The 17,140-nt window shown below is 38.0% G+C and overlaps 1 protein-coding gene across 4 annotated transcripts in view; it reads right to left on the reverse strand.

The window, feature by feature from the left end:
* Positions 1 to 1,512: 1,512 nt before the first annotated feature.
* The window catches only part of cltcl1 (clathrin, heavy chain-like 1), a 37,427-nt gene continuing 21,799 nt past the window's right edge, over positions 1,513 to 17,140 (reverse strand). For 2 of the 4 annotated variants that reach the window (XM_028032835.1, XM_028032834.1), the window contains 20 exons: positions 16,918 to 17,098; positions 16,253 to 16,416; positions 16,043 to 16,168; positions 15,795 to 15,937; positions 14,988 to 15,222; positions 14,775 to 14,897; positions 14,543 to 14,688; positions 14,287 to 14,470; positions 13,387 to 13,579; positions 13,148 to 13,305; positions 12,234 to 12,398; positions 11,002 to 11,277; positions 10,483 to 10,632; positions 9,557 to 9,688; positions 9,347 to 9,457; positions 8,915 to 9,085; positions 7,501 to 7,722; positions 7,206 to 7,232; positions 4,075 to 4,150; positions 1,513 to 2,892 (listed from right to left, as the gene is read on the reverse strand). In XM_028032835.1, coding sequence (XP_027888636.1) covers positions 2,738 to 2,892; positions 4,075 to 4,150; positions 7,206 to 7,232; positions 7,501 to 7,722; positions 8,915 to 9,085; positions 9,347 to 9,457; positions 9,557 to 9,688; positions 10,483 to 10,632; positions 11,002 to 11,277; positions 12,234 to 12,398; positions 13,148 to 13,305; positions 13,387 to 13,579; positions 14,287 to 14,470; positions 14,543 to 14,688; positions 14,775 to 14,897; positions 14,988 to 15,222; positions 15,795 to 15,937; positions 16,043 to 16,168; positions 16,253 to 16,416; positions 16,918 to 17,098 — 3,138 coding nt within the window. In that variant the 3' untranslated portion in view covers positions 1,513 to 2,737. The remainder of the gene's footprint in view (positions 2,893 to 4,074; positions 4,151 to 7,205; positions 7,233 to 7,500; positions 7,723 to 8,914; positions 9,086 to 9,346; positions 9,458 to 9,556; positions 9,689 to 10,482; positions 10,633 to 11,001; positions 11,278 to 12,233; positions 12,399 to 13,147; positions 13,306 to 13,386; positions 13,580 to 14,286; positions 14,471 to 14,542; positions 14,689 to 14,774; positions 14,898 to 14,987; positions 15,223 to 15,794; positions 15,938 to 16,042; positions 16,169 to 16,252; positions 16,417 to 16,917; positions 17,099 to 17,140) is intronic. The other 2 variants (XM_028032837.1, XM_028032836.1) reach the window with 1 other exon arrangement.

Here is a 17,140-nt window from a genome sequence, read left to right on the forward strand (position 1 = left end):
GCTAGAAGGTTGTGCGTAATCCTCACCGGAAGTAACGATGGATAAATATTTAGCTTCGCGTCTTAATGAATTTCTCGGTAACATACATGAACTTTAGAAGTAGGAAAAGAGGATTTAATGGCTGCCTTTCCGGAAGGGACCAAACGTACACTTTCTTTTGAAATAATAATTTAAAAAAGGGGTGGGGCTCAGCATCTCCTCTCTCTGTTCATTACAAATGTAGCACAAGAAGAAGGAAGAGGAGGAGGGATCTGATCTTATTAATTTATTTAAGCATTTGCTTCTTTAATCAAACAGCTTTATCTCATAACAGCTACAAACATCCAACCACGCCCTCTCTAGACAAAGAGGCTGGAGCTCTGGGAGACTCTCCATCAATCATGTCCTGGTTGCTCAGTTACCAAAATGTCAGTCTGGTCCAAATCGACAATGTAAAACCACAAGGACCCAACAATAACATCCCTCTTGAAATTTTAACTCATTTGTAAATAAAAATCACACGAGGAACAAGAACAGACGGCACTTCAATGTCAACTTAATTTTTCTTTCTGCCAAGTTAAAAGTAATGTTCAAGAGAATTACAGCCGCATTTTGAAAAATCAGATTTAGTTGATGCACAGAATGATATATTTCAAGTAAATGTTAACGTGGTTCAAAGTTAAAACCCCCAAATTTTGTTGATCAGGATATGTAGAACCTATGAAAAACTATTTTTATACAAAATTAAAGTTTATGACCTAGTTATTCCCTACACAATCTTGAAAGTTGTTCGGCATACAATCATTGTCCAACTCAAAAAGGAAAGCAAGCCACAAAGATGCTTACAGAGTGTTGTATCCAGGCATATTTATGAAAAGTTGAGTGGAAGGAAAAAAACAATGGCAGAAGAGGGACAAACAAGCAACAGGTACAAATCCGTTTTGACAGGATTGTGAAGCAAGTCGCTCATACAGATCCACAGTGTGTAATTCAGAGATTAAGATCTACAGAGGATTAGTGCCAGTGAAAAAAAAATCTCACTTTTTTTCTCCAAATTCTGACTTTAGTCTTCTGAGATTAAAAGTCAGATTTCTGTAAAAAAAAAAAAGTCAGAATTTGAAGACAAATTCAGACTTTTTTTTTCTTCCAGTGGCTCCAAACCTCTTCGAAACTCAAGCTGCTTCAGGTCCAGTTTAAGTTTCCACCGTCCTTCATCAGGAAGTACTTCATGCTTTCTTCTGCAAACAAGACAAACTTTATGGAGACGTTTAATGGCACCAACAGCTGGTTCAGCGAGCCTGGTGTTACTGTGTTGATTGCCCATTAAACTACCTGATTATTGAAACAGGAAACTGAGAGAAACACCAGACAACAATACAGATGCGCTAACGACGGTTAGCAACCTGGACTGATCACCTCCACATCCTGCTGCATGGATGCAGTAATTCATGCAAAAGTATAAATAGCATACAGAATATAAAGATGTTGATAAATCTATACATGAGCTGAGAAAAAACGAAAACCACTTTGAGCAAACTTGTCTCAAGACTTTGCCATTTATTAAGCTGTTTTTTTTTTTTTTTTGCCATTTGTCTTTTTCTTACAAAAAAATTCTTTATACTTTTTTAGGACTACAACACATTATAGACAATACATATGGTGCTTCATACCATTTTACTTCTGATCTGTAAGGAATTTCATTACATTTAAATTATACAGTTTTTTTTTTTTACCTAACTGGCACCTCCTTGAGACTCAAAGCTTCACCACATCTTTTTTTGTTTTGTTTTTTTTATTTGGTGGGAAGGTTTTATTATACATCTTTGTTTTTGACACAAAATCTGTAATACTTGATATACTTGAGTGAAACATGACAGTTGTGCTCCTGGTTGCAGTATTATTATTTGGCAGCACATGCACATATTTATGATTTTACCTCCTTTCTTTCATGGTTTTTGTCACATCCATCCCGACGCTCCGGACTTCCACTTTCGGGGCTTTGAAAAGTCGACCGATGAGATCAGATCTATGGTGGGTGAAAGTTTCCTTGTGTCCACAAAAGCTTCAAAGGCTCCACACACACACACACCCACCCACACCCACACACACATTCACAGACTGTAATTCTTATTCACAAGTGGTCAATAGTCTGTATACTGCAAATACTTGTACCTGCTGTGAAAGGACACAGAACGATTGCACAGCGACTGTCATTCAGAACATAGCATGACACAGATGTGAATTCAGATGTGAGACAAACAAGCCGCCTCCTTAGATTAAATAAGGCCGCAACAGTGCTTTCAAGAGGAAGGTAGAGAAGCAAACACATGCCTCCCACCTTCTGCTGCTTCTCAGAAAAGTCTCTTTTTACTCAGTGCGAAATAACAAAGAACCAAAAGCTGCTCTATGGTTAATAAAGTCTACATGGAACAGCAAGAGGATGAAGTGGTTTGGTGCTCCTCTGGCTGCTGAGAAGAGACTTCATGCTGTTTAGATTTGTGATGCAAGTGGGGGGAAAAAATGGCCGGGAGGTCACCGGATTCCTCGCAATGTCTCTGAGGCCACTCATCTAAACGGGGCGTGAAGAAACTTGAGACTGCAGTTTCAGTGAGTGTGGGTGGAGACTCTTCAGACTCTTCAGCCTCCGCCGAATCAACTGGGGCTCGGAGCAGTGCGGTTCAGTTCAAGTGTGCGCGAGTTTTTCAGGTGAAGGGAAACCAGGAGAGACAGATGGAATAAGATGAGGAGTTGGGGCCGTTTACATGTTGAAGCCGTAGGCTGGCTGGGCGGGATAACCTGCGGCAGCGGGAGGAGCTGCGGCTGCAGCGGCGGCGGCGGGGGGGAAGCCGTAAGCCGGGTACGCTGGCTGAGCCGCCACAGGAGAGGCAGCTGCAGTCAGCATCAGCTGCTGGCCTGGCGACAAAGAAAGAACAGTGGTTACTGAGAGTCAAATAAAACTTAAAAAGTAGCACAGAAAGCTGGCTTTCAAAATTCAGTCTTCAATGAAACAAAAGCTACAATTTGCTATATATTTTTGATAAATCAAGTTCCTCCTCCTCCTCCCTGAAGCTACCTTTGCAACCTACAGAAAGGCGCCACTTCTCTTGAGAAACTACCAATCAGAGCCAGGAGGAGGGTCTTCGCATTGTCAATCACACTCATGTACACACTGCTAAGTGTGGACAATAGCTGAGAAAAAACGTAGCATTCAAGGAAAACCCATTTATCACCATCATTGGTGGCTTTGTTATCGGGAACTAGCTTTAGCATAGAAGACAGCAAGGGTAAGGGTGTGAGCAGCATTGTTATGTTCACTGTTTCGCTAATGTTGTCTTATTTTACTAAAGGATGCCATCTTGTGGTCATTCTTGGTTAGTTATCAAAAAAGAAGGAGAAGTAGAAAAACTGGAAGTACAACACAGTTGCAGCCACATGGCAGCTCCTCAGCCCCGCTCATGTCGTTTTCTTGCCTGCAAAAGCAACATCTTTGAGTATTATAAGTTGAATTAATCACATATGAGAATAGTATACACCTTCATTTGTGGAGAAATTGTGTATTTATATGTTTGTAGTAAACTCGGCCTGTTGTTAAGCTAACTAAGACCACTAGTATGAGTATAAAAATGGTGCATGCAGGGATTTTAACATTGTTATTGCAGGATTGATACCTCATGCATTCCATTGTTTATCCTGTTAGTTTCACATAAAAATTTATGTCAGTAAATGTACACAGGCATGATTGACAGCGCTAAGATTTCCTCCAAGTTGTGAGTGACTGAGTGTTGTATTCCTGCAGTTAGCACTGGGAGGAGGTGGAGACTTTTTTCACAGATTTTCTGTCTCATACTATAATGTCACAACATAATGACAGTTTTAGCAAATAAGTAAAAAAAAAATAATTTAAAGGTTGTATAAGGCATTTTTAATCCTAGTTTTGTTTTAAAAACACTTACAAAACAACAAGTAGTTTTTCTTTCTTAAGTTAGTGCAATGAATTAATACAAAATTCTAGTTTTACCTGAAGCAAAATTGTAACATTTCTCTTTGACTCTTGTCGGTATACATTGAGTTGAATTTTAAAGTCACTATACTTACCAAACACCATCGGCTGAGGCTCTTTCACGTCGTCCTCAGTTTTCCTCTGGCTTTCTGCCTCCTCCAGTTTGTCCACCTGGGGGCAGCAGAGAGCAGAGATATAAAAAAAAATCCTCCACATCGTCCTAACAGTCTGAGATCATAACCTGAAGGTATCCTGCTGAAATCTTTCTATTCAAAATTATGTACATATGTAGTTTAAATGTTTTACTGTGCTGGATTATCTTGCAACAAAAAAAATTAGCTGTTTAAAAAATTTATATTTGCAGAGCACCTACATTGTTATGATCACAGAAATGTACAGACTTCATTGAAATGTCTTTTTTCTCTCTCAGAGAACTTAAACGTTAAAACTTCAGCTGCAGAACAACAATTACCCTCATTTTCCTTCACATCCACTGGATAAATATTAAAAATGAAGTTTCAATTGCGAGTTGGCACAACCTCTTTTTAAAGATTATGCTACAAACACACTGTTACGGACAGTGTAGCTATGATTACAGAGGAGAAAATGACATGCAGGAATCTAAAACATCTTCCAGTGTAAATGTTACAGGATAGAATAAAGGGTCAGCTCACCAAAGTTGCACGTAAACAATACACATTTGTTGCCATATTCAGGATGTATTTCTAGAAAAACTGATCAGTGAAATGCAGGATGTTTATAAAGAACAATAAAGGCAATTATAATAAAAAAGATTCAGATATGTGGCTTTAATTTTATCACTAAAAACAGAAAGATGATACTTAAATATGTGTGAACTGGCCCTTTATAGGCAGGATTATAACATACATCACAGTTAAAGAAATATTATATTCTATATTCTATATATATACATGCCTAAATGCAGGTGGCACATTTCCAGCTAGCTCAGTATAATAAATTGCAGAGCTTTAACATGCATCTCATTCATAGCTGTGAGCAAACACTCCTCTGAAATCAACTAAAACTGAGGCTACAAATCAGAGCTCACATTTGTTAGGCAGGAATCCAGTTTTTATAACCTGAGCTGCTCAGTTATTTGGAGAAATTGTGCCAATTGTACTGTAGGTACAGCTGGATATGAAACAGTGGTGCACTGCAATCAGAAAGGATTTTACAACAACTAAAGAAAGACAGGATTTTTAAAAAGAATTGAAAAGGTTCAAATCCACATGACTTTAACTAACAATTGATAGTGAAAGTGCAAACCCTTTATTTTTAAATTAATGTTTTCTGGGGATAAAAAAAGGACTTCTCAAGGAACAGAAGAAAGGAGGCTCACTCTTCATTTGTTTGCAGCCTGTAGTTAAAAACTACAAATCTTTCCCTGCAGGTAGAAACATGGGCCTGCATCTAATAAGCTTTTGAGTGGTGCTTTTTTTCTAAAATCCCCTTTGCATCATAACTCTGTAATAAACATGCAAACATGAACCCCCCACTGACATTTAAGGTCTCAGATCAGAGAGTTTGGAATATTAAGCAGCTTTGTATCACATCAAGACGACACAGTCGTTCCCCAACCCTGGACTATGTTTTATATTTGGTAGAGGTTACAGATTTGTAAATACATCCGTAGGTGGATCAGGTGGGGGAAATTGATGGGATGACTTCAGCCAACCATTCTGTAACCTTACAGTCGATCATGAAACGTAAAAAACATGTGAAGATCAGAGGAAGAAAGGATGATTTGAGATTAACATCAGTTCAGAAAACTAACTTTTAGGCCTAGTCCACACATAGCCGATTATCTGGGAAAATAAATAAAAATGTTTATGCCTTTTTGCATTTAACCCACACAAAACTCCTTTTAAAATCACAAAAAAAACTCTGACAAATAAGGAATTTTTAAAAAGTCTGTATTTTTGTATTTACATGGGAAAACAAAGATGTAGGGTCCCACACTTTAGTCTGCGACAAATAATGCACCAATATCTCCACATACTTTAGATATAATTCCCGATCAACACCGTCTTGTTTTATTAACTACATATTCTAATACGCCAATTAAATGCATTTCAGCCATGTTTAATTCTAAACAGGAAGTCTTTGTTGTTTTGAAGCAATCTGATTGGCTGACATAGATTTTATCTTAGCACTCCACTGCCCCCTATGGGTTTGGCATGTTTAAAGCAACGCTTAGAGGTGGATTTGTACAGGTTCATGTGGATGAAAACTTTTCTGAAACCAATCCTGTGTTTACACAATTATTTTTTAAAACAATATGCTGGAGATATTTGTTTTTAAAATACCCAGCTATGTGTGTACTTGGTGGAAGAATTGCTCTGTTTTTTTGTACTCCATCAAGTCAACATTTCAAAAAACACCACTTAGCACTAGATGCAGCCCCATGACATCCAGAGTTAGAGGGTGAGAGGGTTTTTGTTAGGCCAGGACAGAATAATGTGTGGTCATGAAGAAAAATATATTCTGAACAGGCTTTAGCTCCGGGCACCATCATGAGTTGCAATTTGGAAGCAGGCTTGGGCGAGTTTCTTGAATCAAGATATAAAAAAGTTTTGAAAAATTAAAGCACCCCTCTCCTCGACCTATTGCTGCACAGTCACAATCAGGTGGTTGATAGACGGTTCCTTCAACTTGGACTCCAACAGAAGTTGAATTATAACTTAAAGAGTGGTTAAAAAGTACAACTGGGAAACTACAAGCAGCCTGTTTACAGACTGGTTACACCTGATTACCTGCTCAGGTAACCAGGTGGTTACCTGAGCAGATAGAAAGAGTAATTAACCAGCCAACACAGTTAATTGTGTAAAGAGGAAAACAGTCAAAAAGGTCTAATATTTTGCTCACTAAGCTAGTATTTATTCAGCGTTTTTACAAAGGTTTATGCATAAATATCAAAATAATAAAATGTTTTAGTTTAATCTGTATTGACATTCAGTTTCTTGCTTTAATTCCTTTTTTATTTGTTTTATTACTCAAAGCAAGTCTGTTGTTTTCCAGCTGGTAAAATTAAAATGTGTGGATGATGAAGTGGAACAAAAGCCTGCACACTAAAACCACAGCTGTCCAGGACCGGGCTCGTTAGGTCGTGCTTAGTCTACAGTCCATGCTACGATCCTACAAGTGTTACAACATAAAAACAAACAGAACACATTTCTCGCTTAAAGAAAAAAAGAGGGCCAGAGACCATCACCTTTGCTGCAAATTCATCAACCTAGAAAAGAACCCAAACAGATGACTGAACATGTCTACAAGCAAAAAATTATAACAATTAGTTCTGCTTTCTTCATCTCAGTGTAGCTATTCTATAGCTTTTTTAAAATCTGACTTGTCAAGGCAAGCATTTACATAAACTTTTAAGACTACTTTTTAAACTACTTTTGATGTGCAGCAATACTGTGCTGAAATGGTCTAAAAATACATAAACATCTATTTTATTGTAAGCAAAGATGATCCGTTTTTAATCTCTGCTCAGCTCTAACCTTAGTGAGGTACTCTCTCATGACTTGAATGAAGTAGGGCATGGCAAAGTCCATTATGTTGTGCCTCCAGGCCAGTTCCAGCACCACATCAGGATGGAGGAGGTCGTAGGAGGCGAACAGGCAGGCGGCAAAGCACTCCTTCCTGTCTTCCTCCAGGAACCACTGCAGCAGAGTCTCTGCCAGCTCGGCATCCTTTGACTCTGCAGCGAAGAGCATGGCATCCTGGGAAACATCAAGAGGATTTCAGTTACTTCATACTGGAGAAAGACTTTCACACAAGTCTGAAGCTTAAAGAAAGAAGCCAGCATCGCCATCTGCTGGAAGTTGAAGTCACTGCTTGTGGTCAGAGTCTCAGATAAGTAAACCTCATCACTCACTACAACAGCTACATAAACAGAAAATCTGCTGTTTCGGGAGTTGAATTTAAGACTTTTTAAGACCTTTTTAATGCCACTGACAGAAAAAAAACTGTAAATATAGTGGATGTTGGGGGAACTTGCTGAATTACAATCAAACATAGCAAAAACTGTGAAGTCAGCATTAGCTTTAGCTCTACAGCCACCATACTGCCAAGCTAAAAGTGTTTTTTCACCTAGCCTCATAAATGGTGCACAACAAGATCATTCAATCATATTTTGAAATGTAAAAACAGCATTTATTGATAACACTGGGTTACAAAATATATCTTTTATAAGTTGTCTATGTTTTTTCTAATATATTAGGATTTTGCATCACAAATGACATCCATTTTTCTCAATCAGGTCATGTTTTTATTCTAATTTGATTTAGAGAAATCTGATCTTCTGACTGAACTGATTACATTTTTGTGTCATTATCAGTTCATTTCCATTAATATTACTCATCCAAGAAAGGTTTCAGGAGAAAAAAAAGTTTTCTAACAGAGTGTGTTACTTAGATGTTACAAACTTGGATTTCTGTAAATTGAATAATAAACATTGATAAGGGTAAAAACATGTAAAATGAACATGACGTAAGCAAAATTATCCATCTCTTTTCTGTCCTGATTGAGTCTCTCTCCTCCTGCTAATCACTCATTAATCCTCGATTCTCAGGAAACCGATCGAAACGTGAGAACAAGTCATGCATGTTGATGCTCATGCTGCATCCATAGTTCACAAAGTTGACCTGATTGAGCAAAACCAATAATTTTTGGATTCAGCACATCAAAAGTAATCTAAAACAGTTGAAAAACCCCAGACAATTTTTGTGGCTTTTGACCAGTAATTTCATGGAATCAGCGGCGGGAAAACATTTCAAAGACAAAAAGTGATTCAGACAATCCAAGTCATATCAATTTTCTTTGTTCGAAAACACCGATACTGTTATTGTGACAGGATGACCGATCCGTCTCCAATTTATATCTGGCAGAAATAAATGTTTTGGTTTTGTTTACCTTGTATAGCTTGTCCTTCTTGCAAAGCTCCACACTCTGCCTCCAGCGGTTGTTTCTTTTGTACAGATAAGCAGCGATACGCCTGAACTCGATCAGTTCGTGTTTCTCTAACCTCTGAGCCAAGTCGATGGTGTCAAAGTTATCGTAAGCATCGATGGAGGCTCTCAGGCTCTGCAGACAAATCAAATTTAACTCACATTACAAAGAAAAGCAACCGGAACAAAACCCAGGGTAAAGAACTACAATATATCTCAACATAGTTTAACTAGTCAGTGGAAACGTGAACCATACAAATCAAATTTAGAAATTTCAATAATCAAATGACAAAATAACTTTTCAACAGTGAAAGACACTGATTCAGCTTTTATGTAAATAAACAATTAATATTTAAATAATAGCGAGCTGGCAGCAGATCCAACCAAACCATCCAACCTGGTAGTCTTCCTCCTCCGTTAGCAAGTTGTTGAGCGCTTCATTGACGGCCTTATTGTTGTGATTCTGGACCGATCTCAAGTAGGGCTTGACCAACTTTAGCTGATTCATCTGGTTAAGCAAAAGCAAAATGCATCATAACAATAAAGTGGACACAGATGAGGGAAGGGATCACGCAGCGTAAAGGTTTCCTTCTTCACACCAGGTTACCTTAGAGAAAAAGCTGACAGCTCTGTTATGATCCAACCGGGGAGACAAAATAGTCAGCAGGTCATTAATGAGCAGAGGTTTGTATTCCAGGTAGAAAGAAAGAGATTTGTAGTATAACTCCACGTTGGCGACCTGAAAGGAACAAGGAACAAATGTAAGATAACTTGGAACTGCAAATACAGAAATATAACATAAATGTAAAATATACAACAGCAGAAGCTGAAACTGCTGAAAAAAAAGCTTAAGTCAAAGTGGACTGACAATCTGAAGTTAAAAGAGTTTGGGGTAAAGACTGAAGAAAATAGAAACAAAACTAGAAAAGTTTCAATAAAGTAGAAGATCTAGTCCACTATGATGGAAGAGCTCAAAGTTAAATCTAATCACAAAATACATTTTAAATGCTTATGTTAGTTTGTTAGCATTAGCTAATGCTAATGTAGACCAACATGCTACAAACAGCATGTTGACTAAAACTATTTTGTATTTCAGACCTAAAGAGTAACATAACAAAGCCTGAGACAGAAGCTAATAAAAGAGATTTCAGATTATAACCTTAAAATCAGGCGTATTCCTGGAACTGTGTCTGCCTTTATAAAGTCTTTGAAACGGTAGACTTAACAAAGGTTTGACAAATATGTTGGCATCTTTGTCTTAGTATCATATGTTGATACAGCAGCAAGATAAAAGCAATCCACCATTTTGCAATTTTTCACTTTTCCAATAAAAAGTCAAGGATTTTTTGCTCCTGAAACATGTAATTATTATTTTCTTAATACAATATTATTTGAAAATCACTTTATGTAATGTTATCTATGTCTGTAGACAATTTAAATATGTATATATGTCTTACTAGAAATGCAGAAGCAGTAGAAGACTGGTTGTAAAAATTGTAGAAATAAATAATTGAGTTAAAATGACGTGTTTACCTTGGCAATTATGTCTTTGAACAGGCCTTCTTTCCATGCATCTGTTGCATGGTTCATCATAGTGATGACAGCGTTGTCGTACTCCTCGTATTTATCGTAAAGGAAAACCAGCTCTGCCCATAAATGAGATTGCTCAGCTGCACGAAGAACCTGAAACCAAAGAAAAATGGCATTTATGATGTTTAAAGTTTACTTTCTAGAAGCCAAATTAGCATCGCGTTCTTGCAAGAACAATTGAAAAAACTGCTTTTTGGCAGTTGTTTACAAATGTTTATATTTATAAACAATCCCTATGTCATAATAATCTTTAGAAAGGTTTTGATTAAAATATAAAGATGATGAAATATATCAGAACAAATTTAGTAAACCACAAAGAGGAGACGAAGGAACACCAGTTACTCAAATGGTGTTAATTAAAATCTGTTTTGCAGATGGGTAACTTTCATAAATCTGATATTTCCGCACAGAGAACACACACACACACACACACACACAGACCAAGATAGGGAGAAAACCGACCTTTGGGATGTTGACTCTTGACCAGAAGAGCTCCAGATGTTCCCTCATTTTCTGAGGTTTGAACTTGGAGTAGAGGATGGCGAGCTCTGTAAACATCCCCATGTGGGCGCGCTCCAGGCCCAGCGCCGCCTCCAGCAGAGCGATGAGCTCCTCAAAGTACCCGCGGTCCTGATAGTAGCTGATCAAGTCCTCCAGCTCGTCGGCGTGGATCACAATGTGAAGGCCGCAGATCTGCGCCAACCGGAACTCCTCGCCGTCGACGCACGCAAAGCAAACCTGTCGAGGTGAGAGAAAGGAAAGTAAATGCCAAGGTTTTATTAAGGACGAAAACCCTGCGTGTGTCTTTTATTTTGTGTCTGTAGAGCTTTCCATAATTGTGTTCCGTTTTCTTCTTACTAAGCAAATTGCACTAACAAAGGAGACAGAACATAATCAGAACAGGCAGCAAATTGAAGGAAAACGTATTTGTCTGCACAACAAAATAACAGAATTACCAACAAACTTCTTTTGGGATTTTTGTATTACCAGTAAAGTTATCTATTTTATCTATTTGAAAGATTATTCTGCATTTAACAATTAAACTATAAATACCCATGTACGTATACTTTCGGAACAGGTGTGCAAACTCGACACTTTAGTTCATCTTTAGTTGACGTTTAAAATGAAGACCTGAAGCATACTCAGTTCCAGAATATTTAAAACCTAAATTTGAATTTAAGAGATAAAGAAGTGTAAAATCAAAGACATCTGCTGCATTATGGTTTATAAAGCCAAAGGAGAAAATTAAAATGAATAATTAATTTATAAATGTATTTTATAAACATATACATAGATATATTTTGGCTTTAAAGGTGTCATTTTTTTCAATACCACAATACCGTTTTATTTTTCCCTTCTTGCATTTTTAGATTTCTTAATTTCATGTTTTATAAAAAGAAAATGCTTTTAAAAGCCTTAATGGATAAAATTACAAAAGTAAAAATATGCCAGACTTTATTGAAAATTTAATAGGATTTACAAATAACAGTTCTAACTCATAATTTCATAGGGATTAATAAATTGACACCTAACCTTTAAATTAAATTAAAATATTTTTACATAACTGTTAGGCCACAGACAAATTACTAAATCTGACTGTTTAACCTTTTCAGTTTCAGAAAATTAGTTATAATTAAAAAACAATGATTTTTCACTAATGGCCTGAAGAAGTGAGGTATTTGTGCGTCTTTTACCTCCTTCCACGTCCGAGTGCTGTTTGCTTTCCTGGCGCTGTCCACGGCTGCCTGGTACTCCCCAAGGTGGACCAATGTAGATGCAAGTCGGGCAAAGTTGGACACGTTGTTGAACAAAAGTTTGGCAGCTTCGTACATTCCCTCCTCGTAACATCTGTCTCCCACCTGAAAATGAATTATCGGATTTACAGCAGAATTATTTACATTTTGGTGGAAAAAGGTACCCTGTTAAAGTGAACCTATTATGCAAAATTCCCATTTTGTATATCCAGCCATTTTTTGGTGATAGGTTAATGTTTTTTGGTATCTGAAAAATTAGCCGTTTCAAAAACTATCCCAACATAACGTCACAGATCCGCAAGCCCAGCCCGTTGCCTAGCAACCCCAACAGAGCTCTGCCCATTACCAATCTATGTGCTGTATAATGGCTACTAGAAAAGACAAGTGTTTGAACTACTTGCTACATTCTCGTTGGCTACGCACCAGGCTCTACTTCTGCTTTTCAAAGATGAATTGTTGTATAAATGTGCATCTGTTTACAGTCATTTTCATGTGTAAGTGTAAGCATTGAGTTAAGGAGTTTGACCAGCAGAAGCTTAGTGGGATTTAAAGCGACAAGAAGCCTTAAAACAGGTCATTCTGAAAGGAGCTCTGACAGACAGAACTAACCAAACTAATATTTTTTATAAATTATAAAATCTTAGATAAACTCATTATCTAAGAATGAGTTTGTACCAAACAAATGTTATGTGTAGCCCATAAATCTATCCTAACTTATTCAAGAAAGCATTTTAGGTGACATTTACAGCAGTCCCATTCTGAAATCTAGGCACTTATTTTACGTTAACCCAAAACATTTAAGGTTTAAAAACGTTCTAAAGCCTTTATATGTTAAATTATTACGCTGTTTTTACCTGCTGAATGTGAGCATTATTGGGCCCACTGACAAATTCTTCCAGCTCAGCCAGACGGTTCGTTTTAGCCAGAGCAAAAATCAGCTCCGTCTCTACATACGACTCTCTGGCTTTCTTACGAGCCATCTGCAGGAACTTCACCAAATCCTCCCAATTATCTGCAGCAAAGACACACACCAAGAAATTCATATGAAACACACACCAATGCAGCCAAGATATCTTATAAGATAGATGCTTACTGTTCTTGCTGGCTGCATTGACCACCTCCATGTACGCTGATGGATCCACGGCTTTGATGTAGGAGTCGATGGCCTCCTTGACGAGATCCCTGTGCAGCTGAGCTCTGGCTAACTGACTCCACACTGCAGGCTCGTTACAGCGCTCCGCAAACTCATAGGCTCGGTCCAAGTTCCCTATGTGCTCAATCAAAACCTACAAAAATTAGATAAGGCGAGAAATGGGAGAAAACTTAGCAGTAGAAATGCATCAAAAGATTGGCTATTGAAAAGAATTGAACCTACAAATAACAACAACACTTCAGAGAGGAAGTTATTACTAGAAGAAGGCTTAATACCAGTTATTCTCAGTATTAGTGAGGTGCCTTAAATATTAAGCCAAATGAAGAAGAGATGTAAGAAGACATTTATAAGGACAATTCTATTTTCTAAAATATGTGAAGACACATCTGAGAGAACGCAGAGAGAGCGAAGCTTAAAATAGATAACAGGAAGGCTGAAAGGAAAACAGCAAAATGCTATGTTTCTATCCTGTTAATATTAGAGTTTAGGAAAGGTTAAACACAGACAGTGCATAGGCACACTAATGGTTAATATAAGATCCTACAGAGACGTTAACCATGGTGCTGCAATGGTTTTGTCTTTTTTTTAACTTCTGCTCTGAATAAAGTCCTACTTACAGCATAAAATCTAGAAGAATTAAAAGTGATTCCTTTGTCTTCTTGTGACTGTTATTTACTAGAAATTAAGTCAAATCTTTGCAAAAATCAGAGATCTGCCTCAAACCTGGGAAACCTGATCAACAACATCAAATGAACTTTTGGTTTACTACGAATTTGCTGGTCCAAATAAACCAATGCTCTTTCTGCAATCATGAATATCAATCTATAATCTTATTTTTACCTGAATGGCTGACGTGTTGACATCAAACTTCTTGAAAATGGCAAACGCCTCTTCAAAGAGCTCATTGCTAATTGCAATGTTAGCGATGTCAGGAGCGTCATAGTTATCTAGCCTGTTGATGTACTCCATCACACGAGTGCGGTCGGCCTTGATAGCCGTTAAAATCAGAAGATTCTGGAGGTTTCTGGAGAAAAAATTGAAAATGTTTAAAAGATAAGACCTGCACTGTGGATATACAAAGATGTGCCTAAAGTACCTGTGTTCACTAAAGACAGAGTTATCAAGAACAATCTTCTCCAGCAACTCAATCAGCTCGTTTGGTAGGTCTGCAGTCATAAAGGCCTTGACTGTGACCGACACCTCCTCTGGGTCCTGGGTCTCCGACAGAGCTGTCTGCACCACCTGAGAGTGGAAATAGTATAAAAATATTCATTAAAAAAATGAAGATATTTCTGTTCACAGCTGGATTGAAGTGGAATGAAACCAACCTGATCGATGAGTTGTCTTCTGAACGGGTTGTCTTCCTCCAACACTTTGGCCCAGAGCTCCGGATCTTTTCGTCGTACAAGATACCGAGCTTCACTCTTAAATAGTGAATTTTCATTGCAAACCTGAGAGAAAAAATAAATAAATGTAGCAGGTAGTTAAACATGTCTGTGCATTAAAAATCTTCTACGGTCTGTGTGATGGGATCTACACACTTTGATGAGGTCCAGGTCGCACTGCCCCCTCTCATACGCCACGCAGGCCAGGTGGGGGTCTCTCTTCTCGCAGTAGCGGCCGACCACGGCGCTGTCGTAGAACGGGTTCTCCTTCAGGAAGCGCTCCGGCGTGTTGTTGCTGTCGATGTAGATCTTGGCTAGTGCATTGTGGGTAGCTGGTTCCTCACATCCCTCGAGAATACGCGACTCCAGCCATGGCAACAGAAGCTTCAACCTGAAAAGGCAGCAAAAGAAACTGACTTGTGTAAAATATCTTCTCTTACTATAACAGAAAAATTCAAAAACTTGACAAAAAAGGCAAGTTTTTTATACATGGAAAGAAGGAAGGTAGCAACACAGGAACAACCAAAGTAACGAATTATGGAAAGAAGAAATGAATGAACAAATGAAGGAAGCAATGAAAAAAGAAGGCATGAACAAATTATGGAAAGAAAGAAAGAAGGAACAATTGAAGGAAGGAAGAAATGAACAAAGAAAGAAAAGTACAAATAAACAATAAAATTCTGAAAAGAAAGAAGGAACGAACGACAGAAGGGAGGAAGAAATGAATGAATAAACAAATTACGGAAAGAAGGAAGGAAGAAACAAACCAACTTCAGAAAATTTATGGAAAGCAAGAATGAAGGAGAAGGGTTTAAATCAAGTCAGGAAAGAGTGGGGGGAAAAACAATGGAGGGAAGGTAAGAATACAGGAAGAAACTGGGGAAAAGAAAGGATAGAACAAAGAAAAGAAACTGGATATTGTAATGACAATAACTCATGGATCCAAGCATAATCTGGGATCACCTGTTCCTCTTTTCCACCTCGTCCACCAGCTCATCGGTGGAAAACTGTCCTCTGACCACCATGATCAGGTTCTTGATGACATCCTCTGAACAGTCTACATCCAACAAACCACCAATCACCACGGGCAACCGACTGGGATTCACCTGAGAATGCAACGAGCAAATTCAAAATAAACAAGCAACATTTACAGAAAATGATTAGTTAGGAAGCCATGGTGGAAGAAATCCCAGCTTTGGTACTGATCTTACTTTCTGAACATAGATTTCGATGTATTTCTGCAGATTGTTGCGGTACAGGTAGAGGACCAGATCATGGACAAAGTCAAAGCGATCACACACAATGATGAGGGGAAGCTGGTCTGTTAACTTCGCCTCCTGTGAACAGCAGCAAAATGAGAATAATATTCTATTATCTTATCTCTGTAGAAGAAATTACAATTAATGAAGAAGCGGTTTTACCTTTAGGAAGTTTTTAACCCTCTCTGGGTCGTAGCAGTTGCTCTCTCTACATATTCTCTCCACTTCTTTGATCTGACCCGTCTTACAAGCAGCCTGGATGTATTTAAAGTGAACGTCGGGTTCCTGGCTGAAATTCACGATCGAGCCAAGGAAGTAAAACAGACCTTAAAAGAAAAGACAGGAACATTTTTAAATCTGGTAGGAAAATAATTGTCATTTAAAGGTGACCTATTATGTTTCCTTGAACAGATTAAGGTAGGTCTCTGGGCTAAACCAAATATGTGTGTTACATTTTTGTCCAAAGTAGATTTAACTTATGGCATAGTGAACTAAAATCTTAGAGAATATTTTAGTTCACTCTATTTTGAGTGGGCTGGGCTTTGCTGGGGTTGCTAGGTAACGGGCTGAGCTTTGCTGGGGTTGCTAGGTAACGGGGCAGTGCCTTCTGACATGTTACATTCTGAAGGTTTTTGAAACGGACAGCAAAAAAGATTGATTTATTGTTAAAAAAAACAGCTGGGTGTTCTATTTAAGCGCTTGGGCTGATTTTAAAAGCAGTTGAAACCCAAATCAAAGTGTAAGCAGTTAAATATGTGAATTTTGCACAATAGGTCACCTTTAATAAGTTTTTATCATTTTAAAATTAATTAAGAGAAAATGCCTACCTTCATAACTCTTGAAGGACTCGAAGAGCTCCACTAGCGCCTGAGTTCCCAGCTGCTCATGATACTTTGATGCTACCTGCACACACAGCTGCAGGTTCTGCCTGATGTTAGCCGACAACATGGCCCTCAAACACTCCAAAGAGTCGTCGACTGACAAGGAGCCGAAAAAGTTCACCAGCCACTAAACGGTAGAAAAATGAAAAAGTAAAGACATCTAAATGCA

The sequence above is a fragment of the Xiphophorus couchianus genome, chromosome 12 (assembly GCF_001444195.1).
Source record: "Xiphophorus couchianus chromosome 12, X_couchianus-1.0, whole genome shotgun sequence".
NCBI lineage: Eukaryota > Metazoa > Chordata > Actinopteri > Cyprinodontiformes > Poeciliidae > Xiphophorus > Xiphophorus couchianus.